The sequence below is a fragment of the Sebastes fasciatus genome, chromosome 19 (genome assembly GCF_043250625.1).
Source record: "Sebastes fasciatus isolate fSebFas1 chromosome 19, fSebFas1.pri, whole genome shotgun sequence".
In the NCBI taxonomy this organism is placed as follows: domain Eukaryota; kingdom Metazoa; phylum Chordata; class Actinopteri; order Perciformes; family Sebastidae; genus Sebastes; species Sebastes fasciatus.
The window spans coordinates 3,088,382-3,111,612 of NC_133813.1; the positions used below are offsets into that span (position 1 = coordinate 3,088,382).

General features: G+C 40.2%; 2 protein-coding genes across 4 annotated transcripts in view; both read right to left on the reverse strand.

Moving 5' to 3' along the window:
- Positions 1 to 23,231, reverse strand: part of ttc28 (tetratricopeptide repeat domain 28) — a 132,504-nt gene that overhangs the window by 69,606 nt on the left and 39,667 nt on the right. The gene's annotated exons all lie outside the window — the stretch shown is intronic.
- Positions 4,672 to 6,812, reverse strand: LOC141757164 (uncharacterized). Its single transcript, XM_074617461.1, has 2 exons — positions 4,963 to 6,812; positions 4,672 to 4,837 (listed from the first exon to the last, which is right to left on the reverse strand). The coding sequence occupies exons 1-2, from the start codon at positions 6,462 to 6,464 to the stop codon at positions 4,810 to 4,812; spliced, it is 1,530 nt and encodes a 509-aa protein (XP_074473562.1). The 5' UTR covers positions 6,465 to 6,812; the 3' UTR covers positions 4,672 to 4,809.

Genomic DNA, 23,231 nt, shown 5'->3' on the forward strand with positions numbered 1-23,231 from the left:
ATTTAGAGGAGAGACAGAATAATTAGAGAGATAGAGGTGGATATAAAGATATAAAGTGATACGCTCGGCTAATTAGGGCTCACAATGATCCTGCCATGTTTGTATTAGCAGGGAGATCCACTGCATCAAACCAAGTGCTCCCACTTCCTCCCAAAGCTGTATCAATAAAAGACAAGAGTGTGAACTTGATGGCAAACTGGTGCACAGGAAGAGGAGGAGGGCAGGACATCCATGTAAATACATCTGAGAGAGACACAGAGGAGGGAAAAGACAAAGTGTCTTAGGAATCACAGAAACCCAGAGATGGTGATGACGAAAGAAAAATGCATCCAAGACCCCCCGGTGGTCTATAGAGGTTAAGGTGCCGACCGTGAACCGCAATGTCCCTGGATCACGCAAAAAAAGATGTCACGTGTTGGCTGTTTTCAGGCTTTAAAACATCTAGTCCATGACGGGAGACTTTGACCAATCACAGGTCATTTCATTGAGGGAGCGTTCCTATTGGCTGTGCTCAGGTCATGTGACCGGTACTTGGCGTTCCTTCGAGTGATTTCAACATGGCGGCGGCATCACAAACGTTCTCATGTTACAGCTAAACCGTGCACTACAAGATGATTCTGAGAACATGTGAGGAGAGAAATAGTCATTAACATAACAGAATATTGATTCATATTTGATCAGCGCTGCCTAGTTTGACCGTTTGGTTGGAGTTCAGAGTGATTGACAGCCGGCTCTCATAGACGGCAGATGGACAGCAGACCTCAGATCAGCTCTTACTGCTTGTTTTCCTCCAGTCTGTGAAATCTTGCAGATGCCGTTAGGAGCACCGGAGGACACAGAGGGACATGATTTTCTTCAGGTTACCTGTTTCATGTTCTACTGTCATCATATAGCGACCGCTTTATAAAAATAACTTTTTTTAAATCATATTTGCTCCGATCTCTCCTACTGATGCTTTAAGGAGTGGCGGCACCACAATTTAACACTCTGCGCTGACGTGACCACAGTTTCACAAGCGTGTCGGAGAACTACGGTGGCCTTCAGGTAAGGTAAAAACAGGAAGGTCTCTCTCTAGAGCCGGAGTTTGGTTTGTCCGTTCTGGGCTACTGTAGAAACATGGAGGACTCCATGAAGATGACTCACTCCCTCTGTAGATATGAAGGACTCATTCTAAGCTAACGAAAACCACTCTTAGTTTCAGCTGATTAAACACTAATGAAAACATAGTTATGAATATTATATTACATTTCTGCCAATAGATCCTCTGAAATGCTACAAACTGTTCCCTTTAAGAATATCAACCTCATGGAGGCGCTAGAAGGAAACGTCAGAGGATCACCCAGAGTCAGTAGGATTCATCCTCTGGGAACCAGGAACATCTGCACCACATGTTCATGGAAATCCATCCAATAAGAATAATTAACCTGCAGTCTGCTGTGTGGAACCAGATTCAAAGACAATAATGATCAATCAAAAGCAAATATGATAGAATTAAAGTAACAACGTGGATTCATGCCGCCACCTGAAACATCACAGAAAGACTTAAAAAGGCTTTCACCGAAGTTAAAGCCAAAGAGATCACACAGAATAACGTGTGTTCAAAGGTCTTCTAAAGACCAGACAGGATTATTGATTTGATCCGTCACTAATGATCATATTGTTTGTCTGTCTGCATGAAGACAATATGGATTGTAAGAAATATGTTTTCAAAAATACTGTCCTGAAGAATCGAGGGAGAAAATTAGGATTCTTATTTTGACCATTTGTTTTCATTAAAACCTTTTTCTCATCTCCTTCCCATCATTTACATCTCAGTGTCCTTCACTTCCTCTAACGCCCAAACTGAGAGCAGGGTCACCGCCCTCCTCCTCCTCTCCCGGTGCTGCACCGTCTTAATTAGAGCCAAATCATCCAGGGAGAGATGAGGAGAGGTGGAGGACGGGACGGGAGGGAGGGAGAGAGAGAGAGAGACGGCGGTGATTACTCTGGGGAACACTCCACGCATCATGCAGTTCCCACTCACCGAATCAGGGCAAGGAGAGAACACACTCCTAATGATTCCCTACAAAGCTAATTAGACCGTCTCTGTGTGTTTCACATCCAGCCTCACAGGTTGGGATAATTCATAGAGGAGCAGCTATGCAGCAAAGAGCATTCATCTACCACTGCTGTTATCTGGGAGCACATTCCTGTTCCCAGTCAACGCCATGCACATAAACAGGTTTCATTCTGCTCTGGGCCCCCTGTCTACATGTATGTACATTGTGTATTGTTGCTGATTATTGATTCATCAACAGCTCTTTTATTCAGCTTGACTAATCCAGTAAATGGATGATCAGTTATCAGTTTTAGTGGAAAGGAAAGAAACACACCGCACAGTGCTAATTAATGCAGAAATACACACTTTTAAAAAGCGGGTCCATCTGTGTTCTGTCTCGTGTATTTATCAAATGAAAACGTCCACTCAGTCTTTGCAAAAATCAGTGACGTAGGTTACCAAAGCAAGCTAATCAATAAAGTTATGAATAAGAGTTTGGAGAGTTTTTCATAATATTACGACTTTTTTCTCTTAAACTTATGACTTTTTTTTCTCTTAAAGTCATAAGTTTAATAGAAAAAAGTCGTAATATTTTGAGAATAAACGATGTCGGTTAAATTAACCCTTTAATTACTGAAAAAGATCCCAAAAAAAACAACAAAAATTTGAAAATATTAAAAATTTCAATAGAAAATCTGCCGACATTATTACTGTAAACTGCGTAGGCTGTGATCCGTGCAAAAATATAAAGCTTGCCTGTTTGGCAATACAATGAGAAAATGGGACATACGGTATTAAGGATGTTGAAGTAGACCCAATTACAGAGGGTTTAAATGACATTTTAAAAGGTGACAATATTTCTCTACAAGCCTGTCAGCTCGCTCAGCCTGGAGTCAATTCTCAACGCATTCGTTTGCAGATACTTTCACTCCTTTGACATTTGACTCTTCTTCCTTCTCTGTCTCGATCAAAACCTCTTCGAGCTTTTAATAAGACAACTAAACCTCATTCTTAAGTCCAGTAATCAGTTCTGATGGTGAAACGGCGTAAGCGGATCGGTACAGTACAACACAGCAGTCGGTGGTGTGAAGTCTGTTTGTGGTAATTAAAGTATTCACAGTTCAGCTTTTTCCTAAACAATCCAGGAATCTGCCGTTTACCTTCCGGCTTTGTCACTTTTAAAGGAGCATAATAAATGTCAAAACATCAAGCTTGACAAAATTGGATCTTTGAATTGCTTATTTTTTGGTATTTGCTTCACTAAACTATAAAGTTTCACCACTTCACCTTTCTCACAACAAACGTGGCATCACATAAAAGCCAGAGAAATGCAATTTAGATTTTGTACCATTTTTTTTTTTGACTCTCACCGGCGGTACACGAGGACGTTTGGCAGTTAAAGGACGAAAATTAGGAAAAAAGGCATGCACTTCTGTTTAAAAGGGTTGTTTATGTACTTACTGATGTCATTATCTTTCATCTTCTGACTGTGGCCTTCAATATTTGCTTTTATTGAGCTTCAGTAGAAAATACGTTATATTTAAATGGCACAGTGACATTTCCTCTGATGTGCTTTTTATTAGATTTACATCAAATTAATGTCTTTTTCTCCTTTAAATGTTTAAATTAGGTCTTAATATAGAGGTTAAATGATTTATGGTGGACCGTAACGTGCTAAGCAGTGTAGTTTTTAATCAGAATTATGGTTGGGGTTTGATGGCATTTTTTATTTATTATTATATTATATATTATTAATTTTTTATATTACAACATTTGCAAGTAATTTAAGTTATAAACAGCTAAAACTCCTAATTAATGTAGACGACCTGAAAAAGAGACAGGCAGCAGAAGATATGAAATATTGATTAAATGTACGTGACACTGTTTTAACAGGTGAAGCCTTCGTACTTTTATTTCTCATGACTTGATCAAAGTGCTGGAGGTCCTGAGTCGGAGATATTTAATGGATAAGAAACTTAAATATTGATAAGAAATGCATGAAAGTTTAAACAGGAGATTCTCCTCAAACTGATGTGATCAGATAGATAATTAATCTAAAGTACTTCTTGTTGAACTACATAAATAAGAGTAATGTTTCTTCTCCCTCACAAACAATCTTTGGCTGGACAAATCATGCATAAATAAATAAATGCATAAATACATAATAAAATACACACATTTAAAATAGATATAAAATAAATAAAAATTAAAAAAAATTTAAAAAATAATCAAATAAATGCACAAATAAATTATAAAATAAATTAATTGATTTAAAAAATAATAAAAAATAAATAAAAGGGAAAATTAAACAGAAGAGTAAATAAATGAGGGAATTAATACAAAGGTGAATAAATATATAAATAAGCAAATTAAAACAGAAATATCAATTTATGTCACATTTTATCAATTAATTCATGGCTACATTTATTTTTAATGTTATTTCTGATTTAATGACATATTTATTTACTTATCAAGTCATTTATTTATTTATTTATTTATTTTGCCAAGTTGCTGGTGTACGATTTATTATTTTAATAATAAATAACAGTTCACCAAATTCATGTTATGTTTTCTATGTATTTATTTGCTAGATTTTGTTTTACAAAGATAGAAAAACAATGTTTAAGTCCAGCGTGATGTTGCCTTACACATAAAAGAATGATCCCAGTCACTTCCACACAGTGAGGCCATTAAGGCTGATGCAAGTAGTTTTCATAAGAAAAAATACTGTTGCAAAACAACACACTTTTCTTTGTACTTTTTATTGTACTTTATATAAAATTCCCTGAATCAGCAGAACTTCAGTCAGAGTTGATTATTTACAGCAAATGATGAGAGAAAAGAGCAGAAATGTATTAATATTTTCTAAATATTTATTTCATTTAATGAGTTATTAAATGTTTATTATGCACCTTACCTAAAACCTAAATAAAACCAACCCCTCCCCCATCGTCATGGCGGTGAGCAGGGAAGGAAAGAACCTGCGCATGAAGGACCTCTCTCTCCGTGGTGCCATCAGGTGATCTTTGACAGAGGAGGCAATACAGTCTCCAAGTGCCGGTTTGTCCGATTTCAAGGACACCAGCACCCATGTTGCATTGCCCCACTTCTTACGAAGGTCTCGGAAAATGGTCTTTTCGAGGTCTCCGAATGTTTCTGGGCCGCATTCAAAGTCTACACCCTCGACTTCGGCCAACGTTCTCTCAAGAAGGCGCTGGATGATGTCCTGGACGTTTGAAATGGTCCAGGTAACTTTTGCCTTCTTGAAGATCCTCATAACCAGCGTCTCCAAGAACGTCTCAATGCAGATTCTGTTATTTTCTTTCCTCGCTGCACGTGCAGAGTCATCACGACTCTTCGTCACACATACTGGGCCAGGCTGTGCAGGAATTGCCAAAGGTTGGGACTCAGTGCCCAGTATAGCATCTCCCAAAGGTTGGGACTCAGTGCCCAGTATAACGTCTCTCATCTTGTCAGCGAGGTCACCGGCCTTAAAGATCTGCCACCATCTGGTCAGTGACAGGAAACCGAGGACCTTCCTCTGCAAGTCAGCAAGCATGCCAGCATGTTTTACCGGCTCTTGGATTGAAGCCGGGAGGATCTCTGGCCCATCTACGATGTGTCTGTAGAGGAGATCACTTAAGAGCTTTGTGAACTCCAAGACTCGACCACCGGGAATGTCCGTGTGTGGATCAACAAGTCCCAGAAGATCACGGTTGTCTTTTAACAGATGGTTAATCTTCTTCGTAAGAGACTTCGCTGACTCCCTGCTGTGAACTTTGGAGTCCCGGTGGAATCGGTTCATCATTTGTGCCACGATACGATGGATGCACGCTCTGGCAAAGCGGTCATCAGCGTCTGAGGGTTCTGGTTCCGTGTCCGATTCTTCGGAGGTGGTCCTCTGTTTGCGTGGTCGAGGTGAGAACACAGACTTCATCTCCCTGATGAACACCTTGCACATTTTACAGGCGTGCAGAATCATGTCGTTGAGTCTGCTGGGAGGAGTGAGGCGCTGAATTATGCCCTCGGGACTGGAGAGGGCACTTTGGACGCTCTCCGAAACATCTTGAGCGATCAACTGTGTCAAGATTTTGGAGCTGGGACACTGAACTGCGTCATCAATGCCCAGAGCTTCTGCAAAACCCTGAGAGATCACGTCACCCAGATCGATTTTGGCACCGTCCTCCATCCACTGTCTGTTGACGGTGTCCAAACCAATCAAGAAGGCTTTTGTCATGGCCGCTATGATTTCCAACAGCAGCTCTGCCATCATGGTTGTGGTGCTGTTATCAGGTTTGCATGACTTCAACAGTCCCCACTGTTCCTCTGTCATCCCTTTAAAGAAGGAGTGGATCAGTTGGGAAACAGCGTGACGGACGTTGATCTCAGGCATGGCTCCTGTCTGGGAAGTTCCTGATGATTCCATGTTGAGTTATGGTCAATTATCTCCGATGCCTTGTGGTGAAGTTTGGAGTGAAATCCACTGCTTGTCTCTCAGTGTCTCAGTAGATGTGACTCAGGTACAACTAAACTTCTACAATTCTGAGATTCTCTCCTGAATGTCACTGCTTTATGATGTCAGCACTCCTTCAATACATCACAGTGTTCTATCTGGTGATGTCACGATGCAGTGATGATGTCACCGCTGCTCTAAAACATCACAGTGTTCTACCTGGTGATGTCACGATGCAGTGATGATGTCACCGCTGCTCTAAAACATCACAGTGTTCTACCTGGTGATGTCACGATGCAGTGATGATGTCACCGCTGCTCTAAAACATCACAGTGTTCTACCTGGTGATGTCACGATGCAGTGATGATGTCACCGCTGCTCTAAAACATCACAGTGTTCTACCTGGTGATGTCACGATGCAGTGATGATGTCACCCCTGCTCTAAAACATCACAGTGTTCTATCTGGTGATGTCACGATGCAGTGATGATGTCACCACTGCTGTGATGTCACCCCCCCCCAAAAAAAACGCGTGCACATTACACACACGTGCACACTACACACACACTTTACACTTCATTACAAAAAAAATAAACACTTTAAAAGATGATAGTTAATAAAACTTACTTACTAGTTATTTCACTGTTAACAAACAATAAAATGATGATTAATAATGTGTACTAATTATTAGTAAAGCTATAATTTCTGTTATTTCATCAGTAGTTTGTGTAATATGAAATAATTACTATTACTACTATTACTTATATTACATTAGCAAAGTATTTATTATCAGTTATTATTATTATAACATTTTATATACTATATTAGGTATTGGTTAGTGATTACCAAATGGTTTTTAAACTTTTAAGAAATCATTTGTAAAACATCTATAAACTTTACATAGACAGAAGGAGCAAAAGCAAATTATTAACCATTGACAAAAGTATTAATTATCTATCTAAATAATGTTTATAGATGCTTTACAAAGTATTTATTAACCATTTAACAAAGTATTATAATCATCAGTTGCAACTAATAGTCATCCAAATAATGTTTATAGAAGGTTTAATAGTGCATGGACGGATTAGTTTGCTTTCTGCGGCGAGACATAAGCAAACAACAAAAAAGGTAATTGAAAGCGTTTCCAGAACAAACACACTGGAAGCTTCCAGACAAATCTCCTCAATGTCCCGCCTCTCGTTTGCACCTGGGTCCTCTCTGCATTGGACTTAAAAGGAATATTTGTAACTTTCAGAAATGCTTCTTAACAGCGACACCTGTGGCCGTGAAATCAATGAAAGTCAGCATCGGGCTCGTGATTGCTCGCTCTAAATAGACATGAACGAGCATCGCCCAAAACAGTGAGGTGACACACGTCAGCTAAAACAACAATATCACTCTATATTTCAGCTGCTTGGCAGTAATGTTAGCTGACCAGACCAAGGTCTCTCCATGAATCAATGCTGATCCTAGTGTTGGATTTCTTGCCTCAGCGCAGGCTGAGGCAGCGGGGCTCTGCGGCGTGTCTCCCTGCTCTCTCCGCCCGCAGCCGGAGTGAGCAGGGAGACACCGGCACCCGGTCGGTAACGAGACGATAAAGTAACTCGCTGCAGAGCCCTGTCACTTCACAAGACACGGGAAACCTCTGTTGGTCTGGAGGAGCTGCAGCAGTTATTTCTGCACAAACGTCCCCTGAACATTCACTAGATATTCTCAGAGCTAAACTAACTCTTCTGCAGTGTGGAGTGAGCGCGCGTTCACATCTAGAGGTGGAGCGAGGACGCGAGAACGCGCGCCCGGTCTGAGTGAAGGCAGGCAGGCAGAGGAGGAGAGAGTACAGCCACACGCGAGCGCGCATATGAGAGCGCGCATATGAGAGCGCGCATATGAGAGCGCGCATGTGTCCCGACCCGGTACATTTATACGCTTACAAAGTTACAAACAGTCCCTTTAATAGGCGGTGTTACCTTTATTATGAGGCTCAAATACATTTTGCGGCTCCGGACAGATTTGTTTTATTTATTTTATGTCTCTTTTGATAGTAAAGGTTGCTGACCCGTGGTCTAATGTGTCGCCTGACCTCATAAAAATACAGGTGCAACCAAGACTGACAAATAAGGAGACGGAAACAAAGAAATAAATACACTTTAAAAAAAAATTAGAGGAGCTGCACTCCAGTCTTTTCTTCAAATAAAAGCTCCATTATTCCTCCGGAGATCACTCAGGTGTGGCTGTGCATACGTTCTGCTGCCGCTGCTGCTGCTGTCACACACAATAATTATTAATGACACCGGTCCCACGGGGCAATTAATTTTCAGAGTTAGTACACCTTCCTCTCTGCTCTCTGCCTCCGTGTTTCCTATATTTGCTCTGCTCCCTGCTCCTTTTATTCTTTCATTACCGCTCCGGGCTCATCAGTAAGCATGGCCCACTTTAGGCTCAATTTAGACGAGCTGCTTCTATATGAGCCAGCCGCTGAATTGTGATGTCACGCCCATTGTCTGCCAATTACAATTCAATTTAGCAGAAGAAACGCTCTGGAATGTGATTACAGACGATAGATGGATGGTGTGTGTGTGTGTGTGTGTGTGTGTGTGTGTGTGTGTGTGTGAGAGCAGAAAGTAGCAGTGAGCTCTCGTTGTGAGAAGAGATTTGTGATGTTTTCCACCTTTCACTCAGCACTTTCATATTCTCCCACTTCTCCCTCCTCCCAGTTCTCCGGAGACTTTTCCACAGTCACTTGGCTTAGCTTTTTCAGACAGCGTGACATTTGCACCTCCCCACTGCCTCGCTAAGCCGAAGCAATGAATACACACACACACGACTAGCAGCAGGACTACAGAGGAGAGTCTGATAATACATACTGGAAACCTGTTTCATGTTTTCTGTAGCTTTTTATCTGCATTATTTACAGCAAACATTCCTCCTCTACATACCGACTCCGTCGCTTTGCTCACCGGTTAACGGTACAGATGTACACAAACTACAAAGACAAACTGGGAGTAACATTTCAACCTGGTCTCACGGGAAGACGTATAAATACCACGACATCACACAGACGTTCTGTGTGTCATGAGTACACATGTTAGCCTTTCCACGTGTCATGTACACCACGTCAACGTCTGCAGTTTAGGCAAGGAAAAACACTTAGTTAGGTTAAAGCTGAAGTAGGCGTGACAGTAGTACATGAAACAGGTAACCTGACAAAAATCATGTTCCTCTGTGTCCTCCGGTGCTCCTAACGGCATCTGCAAGATTTCACAGACCGGAGGAAAACAAGCAGTAAGAGCTGATCTGAGGTCTGCTGTCCATCTGCCGTCTATGAGAGCCGGCTGTCAATCACTCGCGAACTCCGACCAAACGGTCAAACTAGTCAGCGCTGATCAAATATGAATCAATATTATGTTACGTTAATGCCTATTTTAAAATAATAATAAAGTTGATAAAGTTTGTGACGCCGCCGCCATTGTAAGATCTGTTGAAGGAACGCCAAGTACCAGACACATGACCGGAGCACAGCCAATAGGAACGCTCTCTCTCAATGAAATGACCTGTGATTGGTCAAAGTCTCCCGTCATGGGCTAGATTTTTTAAAGCCTGAAAACAGAGCCATGAGGAGGAGCAGAAGTCTAGTTATCTCTCAGAACACTTCAATTACAATATGCTGAAAGGTTATTATGGAATTTCTGCCCAATGATGCCAAATATATACTGCCTACTGCCACTTTAAAAGGGTAAAGGTAATATTTGAAAGGTTAAAAATGGGATTTGAAAGTTTAAAACTAAGGTTTTAAAAGACCTCAGTCCAAAGTTACAAATGTCACATTACAAGATATTCTACTTTCTAAAGTTTTCCATCCTCACAAGTCCTGTTTTCAAAGCGTTCAGATACCTGAAACTACAGCACAGAATACACCAACCCAACATCAGTAACAATAAAACCAAACATGTTTTCAAAATGTTTTTTCGGAGGTTCAAAGACCAACTTATTATGGATGGAGGGCCAATACTAAAAAATATACAAGTACCACAGTCACATGTGTGTACATGCAAGCACACACCTGCACACCAACACAGTGAAATAGTGTCCCAGAACAGTTGGGTCAGCTCCACTGAGACCTGAGGCAGGTATGATCGCCTCCCTATAAATAGGTCCAGCTACCAAACATGTGCAAGCACACACACACACACACACACACACACACGTACACTCTTTCTGTTATTCCCATCATGGCACAGACCAGTTATTTCTCCCCCTTTAACAGTGACTTTCTCCTCTCACTCCATCAGGTAACGGAGACCTTGACTGGAGGCCAGTCTCCAGTACTTCTCTGTGATCAGACGTGAACATGTGTCCTCACTCTACTCTATTCTCTGTATTCAGTTCAGTAGAAAGAGTCCTGTCTTTGCCAGACAAAAACAGAAGTACAGACAGACTGAGGAGAGGTGAATTAGAGGTAGATGGAAACTCATGCATCAACCTGTGTGTGTGGAAACGGGGACAAGACGGTAGACTGAAGCAAGAGAGAGTATACAAAGTCAATGATGAGATAGGTAAATAGATGCTCTGGGGTGTCAGCAACTGAAGCAAAGAGGTTTCCATGCACAACCCGGTCTCACAGGAAGGCGTATAAATACCACCACATTACACAGACATTCTGCGTGTCATGATGCCACGCAAACGTAGGTTTAGGCAAGAAAACCACTTAGTTAGGTTAAGGGAAAACGTCATGGTTGGGCTTAAAATAAGTACGTAAACTAAGTAAAACATGTACGGACACGACGTAACACAACTACAGAAAACACGCCACAAATGTCAATAACAAACTTGACAATCGTCGCATCGTAAACGCCACTAACGTTACTTCACCAGCGGTGTTGGACACGGGTCTCCTGGTTAAACATTCGGTGTTTGTTAGACCCATCTACCTCCTCACCAGCCCTCCATACCTCCATAGGTGGTCTTTCTCGCTTTTTATACTACACCACTAACTCTTACCGTAGCATTTATACACGGATGCGTTTACATTGCAGTCAGTACAGGATACGTGGCGTACAAATGACATGCGGAAATCAAGAAAGGTGCACTTATTGCACGCTAAACGCCTCGCGCATTATCGTGGCATTTATATGTCTTTTCATGCAAACGGACTGAACATGAAGAATTTGTGATTATCCCGGAGCTTTATGACTACGCTTCAGAGAGGAGAAGAGAAGTAGAGACACTGGAGGAAGAAAATGGACTTCCTGTTGATGTCCATTATAGTCTGAGTTTACAGACACACATATGTTGCTAACCGGCTGGAGCTAACGTGTTGTGTCTAGAAGGTAACACAAGGTAACTCTCACAAGACGGCTAAGGTTAGGCATTAACAACGAATGGTCAAGGTTAGGATCAGTTGTCGGGAAGCGGGTCTCACGAGAGTTTTTGTAAGTTTTCGTTAGACACAACCACTTTAACGGTAAAGTTTGAGATTTTAGGAAACAAGCTTATTATTCACTTTCTTGCTGAGAGTAAGATGAGAAGATTGATACCACTTTCATATCTGTACACTTAATATGAAGCTACAGCTTCTAAAGGTAACAAAATCCACCTACCAGCCCCTCTACAGCCCGATAATGAACATGTTTCAGCATATGTTTGTTTAATCCGTACCAAAAACGTAAGACTTAGAGTGTTCCAATCCACGTACTTCCAGAAGTACTTTGTGCACTCTGTACTCACTTGAGTAGTGCGTAAATTTCAGCGGGGTAGGGTCGTCTCAAATCGAATACTCTGCGGCGCACTGACCGGAAATGACGATCGCAACATTTGACCGCGGCTCGCTACCCGCCAAAATATCTTCTGAAAAAAATGAAAGCAGAGTGGAAATTACGTTTCCAACGTCGTCGCCTACGCCTACGATGTGTCCTCCTGTTGGCTGAAAATGCACCGGTATGTTTCCGTATTGTTTTATTCTGTTACCTACGTATGTTTGAATAGTGGTCGTGGCTCCGCCCCTTCCGCTACGTAGCCAAGATGGCGACAGTTGAGTGTGGAAAGTGTCCAGCGTTCCACACTCAACGATCTGACCGTTTTGAGTACAACATCCGGGTACTTTGAGTGCACTGCATTTTACCGTACTTCCCAATGTGAACGCACTTATGCACTCAAAGTAGTAAGTGTAAGTACAGAAGTACGCGGATTGGAATACACTTTTAGACTCGGGTCCAGTAACATCCCTGAAGTCTCCGCTGGTTGCCTGGCAACTGGTCCCAACTAATATCTACAAGTGGATTAAATGAACAAAAATTGGAAAAATAACTATCAGGTCGACAAATACCATAATTTCCCTTAAAGATAATCACCCACAAACATGAATAATAGAGTGGGAGTACATACACAGCCTAACAATATGTACACACACACACACACACACACACACACACACAGAGCGAACTGGGCAGCAGGTTGTGTTGAGTGTTGCACCGACAAAATAATGACGGCAGCTTATCTTTCATTCCAGTGCCACATTTAAATAAAACATTTAAAAGGTGTTCTCTCTCTCTCTCTCTCTCTCTCCCTCCCAGATGGTTCAATCCCATTTGTTTCCTCATAAAGCACACACACATATATCTACACACACACACACACACACATTCGGAGCATACAAGCATTTCCCACCTGATGCTGTTTAGGGACACGAGGCTCTGCCAACATTACAGGTAAAAGAGCCACATTTATTCACTGTGGTAGGAACACCACGATTAGTGGGCAAAGAAATATGCGACCAAATGATCACAAATAACTACATGACTTTAAAAAGAATATACACGATTGTTCAAACGTTATGAATCATGCTGTATTTTTCTTCTTTCCTTCAATAATAACAATTTTAACAGAGATGAAAACAGAATAATTCAGACACCAAATGTTTTATTAACATGTGAAATCCCCAAAAGAAGAAGAATGAAATGATTCAAACTTCCGTTTAGTCGACGTCCCCACAGTGTTGCATGATGGGAGAATACTTAATCATTACTGAATCACACAACGTATCCTCATACAACGGTTCAAGTGATATCTTACAAACGTCCAGCAACACGTGTCAATTTACGCTCGTTACATGCATACAGGCTTTTCAAAATAAACTTCTGTCTTCACAGGAAACTACTTCTTTAGGTTTAAGCAAAACTACTTAGTTATGCTGTTCACACCAAGAGCGAAGCAAATTATCACTTTTCTTTCTTGCCATTTCCGCCATCAAATGTCTGGGTTCATAACGTCACCCGGCGGCGAGCTGCATTCACCTACAGCGCCATTGCACTGACTGTATCTAGCAAGCCACACGTCACTGCTGCATTATGAAGCCAAAATAAACAGATCGTGTTGTGATGTAATTGGAATAAACGGATCAGAAAGATGCCGATATAACTCCATTATGATGTTGATTTGTAAAAAGTCTGAATACATACTTTGTCAGGTCTGTCTGCAAGACGACAAGCAAACAACTTTTCTGAATGGAGTTTGGATGGATCAGCGCCAGGCTATGCAGCTGCTCCATCAACATTCAACATAACATCATAAATACGGCAGCGAGGTTGTTGTTTCTACCACAGACAGTCTGTGGTTTCTACACAGAGTCTGGTCCGGTCTCTGTACAGATATGATGTTCTATCGTTGCTCTGGGTGACCACAGACACATACAAGATTTATTTATCCTGCATTTCTGATTCTACAACCACAACGGCTCAACAAATGTTGAATTAGTTATTTTTCTTTTGGCCGTCTGCAGTCTACTCAGTCAGATTGAAGAGGTTTAAACTGGGATGTGTCAGGCCATAGTATGTTCAGATGATATTCCAGTAGTGCTAACCCTAGACCAGGGGTCTGCAACCTACGGCTCCGGAGCGGCTCTTTAGCTCCTCTCCAGTGGCTCCCTGTGGATTTATAAAAATGGAAATGATAACTGTTTTTTGTTTACATTTTAATTGTTATTTATCATTGTTGTAGGTCAATGGTACGACTTTATTCTCGTAATATTATGACTTTATTCTCGTTAAATTCCGACTTTATTCTCGTAATGTAACGATTTTTTTTCTCTTAATATTCTGACTTTATTCTCGTAATCTCAGATGTTTTTTTCCCTCAATGTGGCCCTAATACTCCGTAGTACATTGTCACTTTGGCCCTCACTGCATTAGACTTATATACTATATACTTCGACTATTAACTGTGTTACCTTCATCACAATGCTTAAATGTTTTGCGGCTTCAGACAGATTTTTTCTTTTTTCTTTTGCCTAAAATGTCTCTTTTGATAGTAAAGGTTGCTGACCCCTGAACTAGACTAACCTTCTATTTCTATTGTGCAGTCTGAAGAAGAGCTTTGCTAAAGCAACACGTTGCAGCTGTTAATTCCAGCTTGTTCTAAGCTGCATTATTGTGACGTTGACACTGAAACAGGAAGCTGTTCCTGGTTAAATCTGCACACATGTTGATGCTCAGCTTCCAGTTTCGTTCACCAATGACTGCTGATTTATTCTGATTCAACTGGTGCTCAGAGGGATCTTTGTCTCTTTCAGTTGTCCGTCTGGTTGAACCATCGGACGGCGTTTTGTTCTCCGTGTACTAAATTAAATAACATCTATTAGTAAAGAGGACTTTCTTCAAGCTCAAGCATGACAATTCAAACATATTCCAACCTTTTGTGGTGGGAGATTACAAACCTTTGAATGGTAGTGTATGTATATAAAAAAGCTGCAGCACAGAAGAATGTGAAAGCCCTGAGAGGAGCCACTTTGGCACAGCTGAAGAGAGTTTAGAGGAAAAAGCCCAGTGGACGCACATTTTAAACACATTCACAGATAAAGTGAGTCATTGTGGACAGATGAAGTGAGAGCGGGCTGATGTTACTGCACATCTGTTCTGGTTCAGTGGCTGTACAGTACAGTAGAAGAGCTACAGAGAGAGACTGTGTGGTAGTGGTGGGGTTACAGATGAAAACACAGAATGTAGTAGTAGCAGTAGTAGTAGTAGTGGTGGTGTAGGTTATGTGACAGCCCTCCTCTTGTCTATCTTCTGCTTACATGAAAGTAAAACAGTTTCATTCGTGCTCCTCCTCTCCGGAGAGCGGTGTAAAGACGGAGGGAGGAGCAGCTGAAACGAGAAGAGGAAAGACGGGGAATAACATCATCCTTGGGACAGATAAGGGTTCAGTAGGAGACAGTATCTCTACGAACAAACGCGCTGATAGGCGTGAAATAAACGAAGACATGTCCCGAGGATATTGGAGCTCTATCAACATGACGAACGTTGTCCTCTCAGCTCGGAGATGCGTTACACAGAGAGAGAGAGAGAGAGAGAGAGAGAGAGAGAGAGTCTAGCTTTGGTCACCACTGAGGGAATTCCTTTATGCAAAAAACACTTTCTGCTTCTTAAACTCAAAGAAGAGAAGCAGCCGACACAAGGACGCGTTTTAAATGTGATTCTATTCAGATGCACTCCTCTCCGCTCAAATAGACGTCCATTAAAGACTATTTTGACTAATGTGTTCATTAAATATCTCCGGTGTGTTGTGAATATTAAGAGTTGATCTGAATACCAATAACTCCTCGTGTATTTAACCTTGTTTAAAAACTAGATCTGAAGCTTTAATTACAGCCAGCACAAAGACAGAAATATTACATCTAACACCTGCTTCATCCTTTCAAACCTTTCTAGGCTGAGACACAAAATGTACTGGTTAATGTGAAAGGAAAGCTTTAACCCTTTGAACCCCAACTGTTTTTACTCAGTTTTCACTCCTTTTATATACACTCACTGGCCACTTTATTAGGTACACCTTGCTAGTACCGGGTGGTCTTCATCTGCTTCAAGGTTGGACGTGTTGTGCGTTCAGAGATGGTATTCTGCATACCTTGGTTGTAACGAGTGGTTATTTGTAGTTCCTGTTGCCTTTCTATCATCTCCAACCACTCTGCCCATTCTCCTCTGACCTCTGACATCAACAAGGCATTTCCGTCCACACAACCCCCGCTCACTGGATATGTTCTCTTGTTGGGACCATTCTCTGTAAACCCTAGAGATGGTTGTGCGTGAAAATCCCAGTAGATCAGCAGTTTAATACTCAGACCAGCCCGTCTGGCACCAACAACCATGCCACGTTCAAAGTCACTTAAATCCCCTTTCTTCCCCATTCTGATGCTCGGTTTGAACTTCAGCAAGTCGTCTTCACCACGTCTAGATGACGTAATGCATTGAGTTGCTGCCATGTGATTGGCTGATTAGCTATTTGTGTTAACAAGCAATGGAACAGGTGTGCCTAATAAAGAACTACAACTGATGGACTCAAATGGCATCTACTGTCTGTTCCCTCTGAGTTTTCATCCTCACACGCTGCAGCAGCACATTACAGCACTCAGACAGTGGTTTCAGATTTGGTAGCCTGCAGTGCATCTTTCCACTGGATTACAGAAGAATGTGGTGATTATTCGGTGGACACATTCAAACAATATGTCTGGCTGAGCCCTCGTGCAAAGAGGGGGTTTTAGTTGGAGGGCTAAGTCTGAAATCAGAGGCAGGAGTGTAGCTTTAAGCGGCTTAGCTGCATTGTAAGTAAACACATTACACCCAGCGCATTGCCAATCCGACCGAGCAGAACAGAATATGAAATTTCATGAACTCCTGCCGGGAAAATAGCAATGCCTCAGAGAGCGAGAGAGAGAGAAACTTCTCATTTCATACGCTGGAAACAAGAAGAGAAGAAGAGAGTCCCTGAAAGCAACGTTGCACTCTACACTGTTTCAGGGGAGTTACACTGACTGTCAACAATACACTCATGAAGCTGAGATCTAATACAGCTCTGGATCAGCTCCAAGTGGAAACACACACTATACATATTATACAGTATATATACAGCACAAGTCTCACATGTCACATAACAAAGGTGCCTCAAACATTATTGATCTCTGTTCAACTGGGATTAAATTGAAATTAAAGGTCTCTTAAAAAAACACAATACAACACAAATCTCACCCTTTCTGCTAGAAACTACATTCAAATACTAATAATTAGTTTTGCCGAATACGTTTTGAGGGAAACGTAATTGCTGCCAGGACTATTTATAGTGGCAATGTTTTGAGCGCTAAGTTTTTGTACTGCAAGTCGTAGGGAAGAGGGCGAGGTGGATGGTGGGAAGTGCGAAGGGAGGGCCTAAGAAAAAACACTATTGAGTTGCATTATGGGAAGTGAAGCTTAGGGACTGAAAGTCAGTGGAACTTTCTCATTTCCCAGTTTCTACATCCAAGATTCGACTTCACATGTTGTAAACACGAGCTCACGCGTTTCATTTTAAGTCACCAAGAGTTACATTATGATGCCTTCAAGCTCTATTCGTTAAAAATGAGTATTGGGCGAAGGTGAATTATAACATTATAATCATTATAGATTATAGCGTTATAATTATCATTATAGCGTTATAATTCACCTTCGCCCAATACTCATTTTTAACGAATAGAGCTTGAAGGCATCATAATGTAACTCTTGGTGACTTAAAATGAAACGCGTGAGCTCGTGTTTACAACATGTGAAGTCGAATCTTGGATGTACAATGTAATCTTGTAAAATTTAGTTTTGGGCGAGAAACTTGGGGCGTATCATCAGGGATTAATAATACATTCAACGCATGTAAACGGTAATAAAGGAGTGGATGTTGAAGTACATGGGATTTATTGTTTCGTTTTTTTACAGTTTTATTGAAGTGGGCATCGAGAATCGTGGTATTTCACTTGTATCGACTAATAAATTTCAGGTATCATGACATCCCTACGAGCGACCCCTTTCACATCACACTTATTTGATCCATTATTTATATAAAAATAGAGATTAGTGCAGCTTTAAGAATAAAAAACTTTACAAGGCTAATAAACTTCCTAACACAGTTTAGTACAGTTGTGCTTTAACATACTCACACTTTGAAATATATCACATAATATTCATAGAGATGTTGGATTAAGACTATATGGGTCAAGGAGGGATAAATAGTCATAAATCAGGTACTAATGAGGACAAATACACCTGCTCATTAAGAGATGAAACTCCAGAGTATATGGAAATGTAATTGAGGCCATCTAACTGCATGTTTCAAACCATATGATAAAGGCAGATACACCACATATATCACGTACTCTTCCTCCTCCTCCTTCACTCCTCCTCTTCCTACATTAAGATGACCAGGTTCAGATGGCTGATCACAGACCAGCCTGGTTGACGGGGCACATTATCCTCATCTCTACACTTTATTTGCCTTTTCTCTCTCTCCGTCCTTCCTTCTGTCCGTCCTGATTTTCATTTCATTCTTCAGATAAGATGACCCAGAAGCAAAAAACAGCTCACACAAGCAAACTGTGAAGCATCTGCACCAGCTTCATGTGTTTGTGCACATGCATCGTCTCTCATCTGCGGTGCATGAGCAGAAAAGGGAATATTGATTTAATGGCATCTTGACATCATTAAATGAAGTAATACGTTACAGACAGCGACTGGCCTCATTCCCTCTGCTTCCTGCTGGAACAGAAGAGCTTGAAGACAAAAGTGTTTGTGTCTTAACGCAATAAGAATGTGCTTCAACACAAGCTTTTATAAACATTACAACAAGTGTTTTTTAAAGGAAGTATACTGCGCTGGACTTTTAAAAGCCGTCAGGAGGCCGATAACTGTACAGTAGATCTGCAGCCACACAGAAAACACTCCCTACAAGTAGACCGCTGAGTCTGTTTCAGAGGCTTTCGTCACCCTGTGAGCATCCTGAGGCTGTTATACATGTAAACCAGAGCGAGGTGTCGGGTCAACATGGAAGTCTACGCAGAGAAACCGAGCGTCTCTTCTTAAACGCCAACTGTTGTCACGTTCCCAAAAAAGCCTGTTTCTACACGTCTTTATTATTTATAGCCTGTTTCCTCTCGGTGCAACATCTACTTTGGTAAAGTGATTTCATTTAGAGAAGATAGCAGCTGTGGTCACAATCAACGATGTGGATTATCTTCTACAGCAGCGGTTATCAAACGTTTTGGGTCCAGGGTCCCTTTACAGGGGAGAAGACTCTCCAAGGTACCCAACATAATCATAACAGCAATTAAGCATAAAGCTTACTACCATTTGTACTCTTAGATGCCATTGAAAAGATTTGTATTATAAAAATGTTCAACCTAAATACTTCAGAGCTGTTTGATAGAGATTAACAGAAAGACATTTCAATTTGAATCATGTTAACACCACTTAGTTTACCCTGATATTCCAGGTGCTTTATAATCAGATGTCGCTTTAGTTTGACCGGCTTCATGGCTTCGTCCGCCGGCACCTGAAGACACATTTTGTTCTCCCGTCGCCGACGCTCGATATAACTGTCGTCATATTTTCTCAATTTAGCTAGTATGGTTTTAGGGTCACTTGACGATGTGGACTGACTCAAATATTTCTCCATGCTCGCAAGCTAAGCAGCAGGAACGGCTTGTTGCATCTTGAGTAAAGTGACTGATTCATGACAGATTGACGTGATGTGTCACAATCATATCAGAGTTTCTATTGGCCCAAAGCTAACGTGGGTGGGAGTAATGGACTCCATATGCTCATCTGTAAATATGCATGTTTTAACGATGCAGCAAAATATAATATATTATAGCAAATGATTTTGCGGACCCCCTGACAGAGTGACACGGACCCCACTTTGAGAATCACTGTTCTACAGGACACATTTGAAAGTTTGTCGAACCACCTCAACTGGCTCCTTTCGACTCAAAGGAGCAGCGGCTCTACTCCGAGTCCCTCACGGATGACTGAGCTTCTCACCCTATCTCTAAGGGAGACGCCAGCCACCCTCCTGATGAAACCCATTTCGGCCGCTTGTACCCGCGACCTCGTTCTTGACCCAGCCCTCATGACCATATGTGAGAGTAGGAACGAAGATTGACCGGTAGATCGAGAGCTTTGCCTTCCGGCTCAGCTCTGTTTTCGTCACAACGGTGCGGTAAAGTGAATGCAATACATCATCTGCTAGCTTGTCAGAGGAGACGCTTTTTTTGCTTCCTGTATGCGTTATCATTCGGAGGAGGTGGTACCTGGTTAAGAACAGACTTTCAGGATCTCAAGCATCTTTCTGAGAAGATTACCAAACATGACAGCAGCAGGACAACGAGGTCAAATCGAACATAGCTGACATACTGTACAAATGTGGAGTTGTGTTCAGGAGAACAGGTATGAGCTCAGTGGGATCATCACCTGAGTTTAACTGTGTTTCATTTTCTGGTGTTGCCTCTGTGCAAAGTAGGTGTTGCACCTCCATTTTCCCACCTAAAATACAAGAATGGACCTGGAAATATCTGCAGAACTTTGTCTACTTCACTTGCAAACACACAACCCAAACATCCAAACAACTGTTGTTGTTTAGAGTGAATGATCCAGGATGAATGTCTGGTTCCTGTTCTCCTCTCATCACTGCCATTAGCCCACTAACAGCTGACTGTCTGGCCCTATCAGTTAGCAGCCTCCCACTGGAGGAGAGCGGAGCGTCTCCCCACTGGGAGCTCCTCCAGTTATTACAGCTGGATCCACCACTTGAAGATCAGCGACTGCTGCTGCTCCCTGTGATCTTTGAGCCAGAGACAAATGTGGTTAGGCATGAAATCCCACGCCGGTTCACACTACCCACTCAGTAGACGGAGGAGGTTTTAAAATATCAAACATATTTTCCTTCCCAGCGAGAAGAGTTACTCCTTCTTTATACAGAAACAAGATGGAGAGGCTTCAGTTACGCCAGCAGCTCTGTGAGGCTGAACTTCCAGCTAAATGCTGACGTCAGCATGCTAACCAGCGGTGGATGAAACCCTTTCTAATAATAACAAACGTTATTTATGTAGCACTTCTTAAAACACAGTTACTAAGTGATTTACTATAAAAACAGAACACTATAAAAAACTGAATAAAACACGTTAAAATAACAAATACATCACTGAAAGGCCAGTTTCTAAAAGTATGTTTTAAAAAGTGATTTAAATAAGTACTTAAATACAATTTTAAGTTACATGTACTGAAAAAATTCCATTTACTTCTTTATTTCGTCTTTATTTATTTTTTATTTTAGTAATAACAATCCAATTATATTTTGGATTGTATTTTTCCACATAATGAATATTAAAACCACAACAAATGACAGAAAAGAATAATAAAAAAAAAATTACAAAGTCCAAATATATTCAATTTACAGCAGCAAATACTCACATAAGAGAAGCTGCACATTTATATTTATATGAATAAATATATTTATATGAATAAATATATATATATATATACATATATATGTATATATATATATACATATACAACTTTTTGGAGGGGGATTTCTTATTATCATTATTAGTAATAATTGTATCATTTTTATTTATTTATGTATTATTATTTTATTTTATTTTATATATATATATATATATATATATTTATTATAATTGTTTTGAGGGGGATTTCTTATTATCCTTATTAATTGTATCATTTTTATTTATTTATTTATGTATTATTATTTTATTTTATATAAATATATTTATTATAATTTTTTTGGAGGGGGAATATTTTTATTATCATTTGTAGTAATAATAGTATCATTTTTAATTAATTATTTATGTATTATTATATATATATATATATATATATATATATTATAGTTTTTTGGAGGGGAATTTCTTATTATCATTATTAATAATAATTGTATCATTTTTATTTATTTATTTATTTATTTTTTTTCAATTAATGTTTTGTTTTGAAATATATAAATTTTTGTTGAATAATTTCCGATATCGCATATCTTTAAAATCAATCAAACTTGATCACACAAAAAAATTAAGGAATATCAAATATTGTTGACAATTAATTTTCTTTTTTAATTGTGTCAAAGCCACACTTTTCTTCTAAGTCTTAAACATGGATGTACACAGCAGGGGCACAGTCACAAAGAAAGATGTCTCAGGGGATGAATATTAAATAGTGGCTTTATGGTACTTTTAAATATCTTCTATGTATGTATAACTCCTCCAGAGACCTTGATGTCATGTTTAATTCTCTATAATAGACTATACAGCTGGTTTACAGTGTTCCAGCCGGCGAATAGTGCAGCTTAAAGAGACTTTATGGAATATTTTTTCATCTCCTGTCTAATCCTGCAATAATCCCTCACAGACATGTAGCTGCAGTGTCTTTGTGAACCGCGCTCTATTAAAGGCTTATCCTTATAATAAAGTGTCCGTGCCATGCGCTGTGTGCGCGGGTTTAAATAGCCCTGTTGATCCCGGTCACACATCCAACCACATTCCAACACAACTTTGGACTAAAAAGTGGACTTTAAAAGCAGCAGCTCGCTCACCTTCGAACTAACTTAAAACATTTTTATTTTTATTTATTTATTTTCTCTTTAATATTGTTATTATTTACTTATTTATTTATTTATTTATCTCACTTATTATTGTAAGTGTTGGTAATATTATTGTTATTGATGTTATTATCATGACCATCATCATCTTTATTATTATTTATATTATTAATATATATGTGTATGTGTATATACTGTATTATATATATATATATATATATATATATATACATATATATATATATATATATATATATTACACATTTACTTGCTTTTTGTTTTGTTTTTGCTCCCCCTATGCTCTACACATAAAAGGAAGGATGTCTGTATGTGTTTGAGAGTAGATATA

Coding starts and splice junctions, on each gene's coding strand:
- LOC141757164 (XM_074617461.1), bottom strand. CDS start 6,464: ATGGAATCATCAGGAACTTCCCAGACAGGAGCCATGCCTGAGATCAAC. Junction 4,838..4,962: donor GAGGGGTTGGTTTTATTTAG/GTTTTAGGTAAG, acceptor CTCTGACTGAAG/TTCTGCTGATTCAGGGAATT.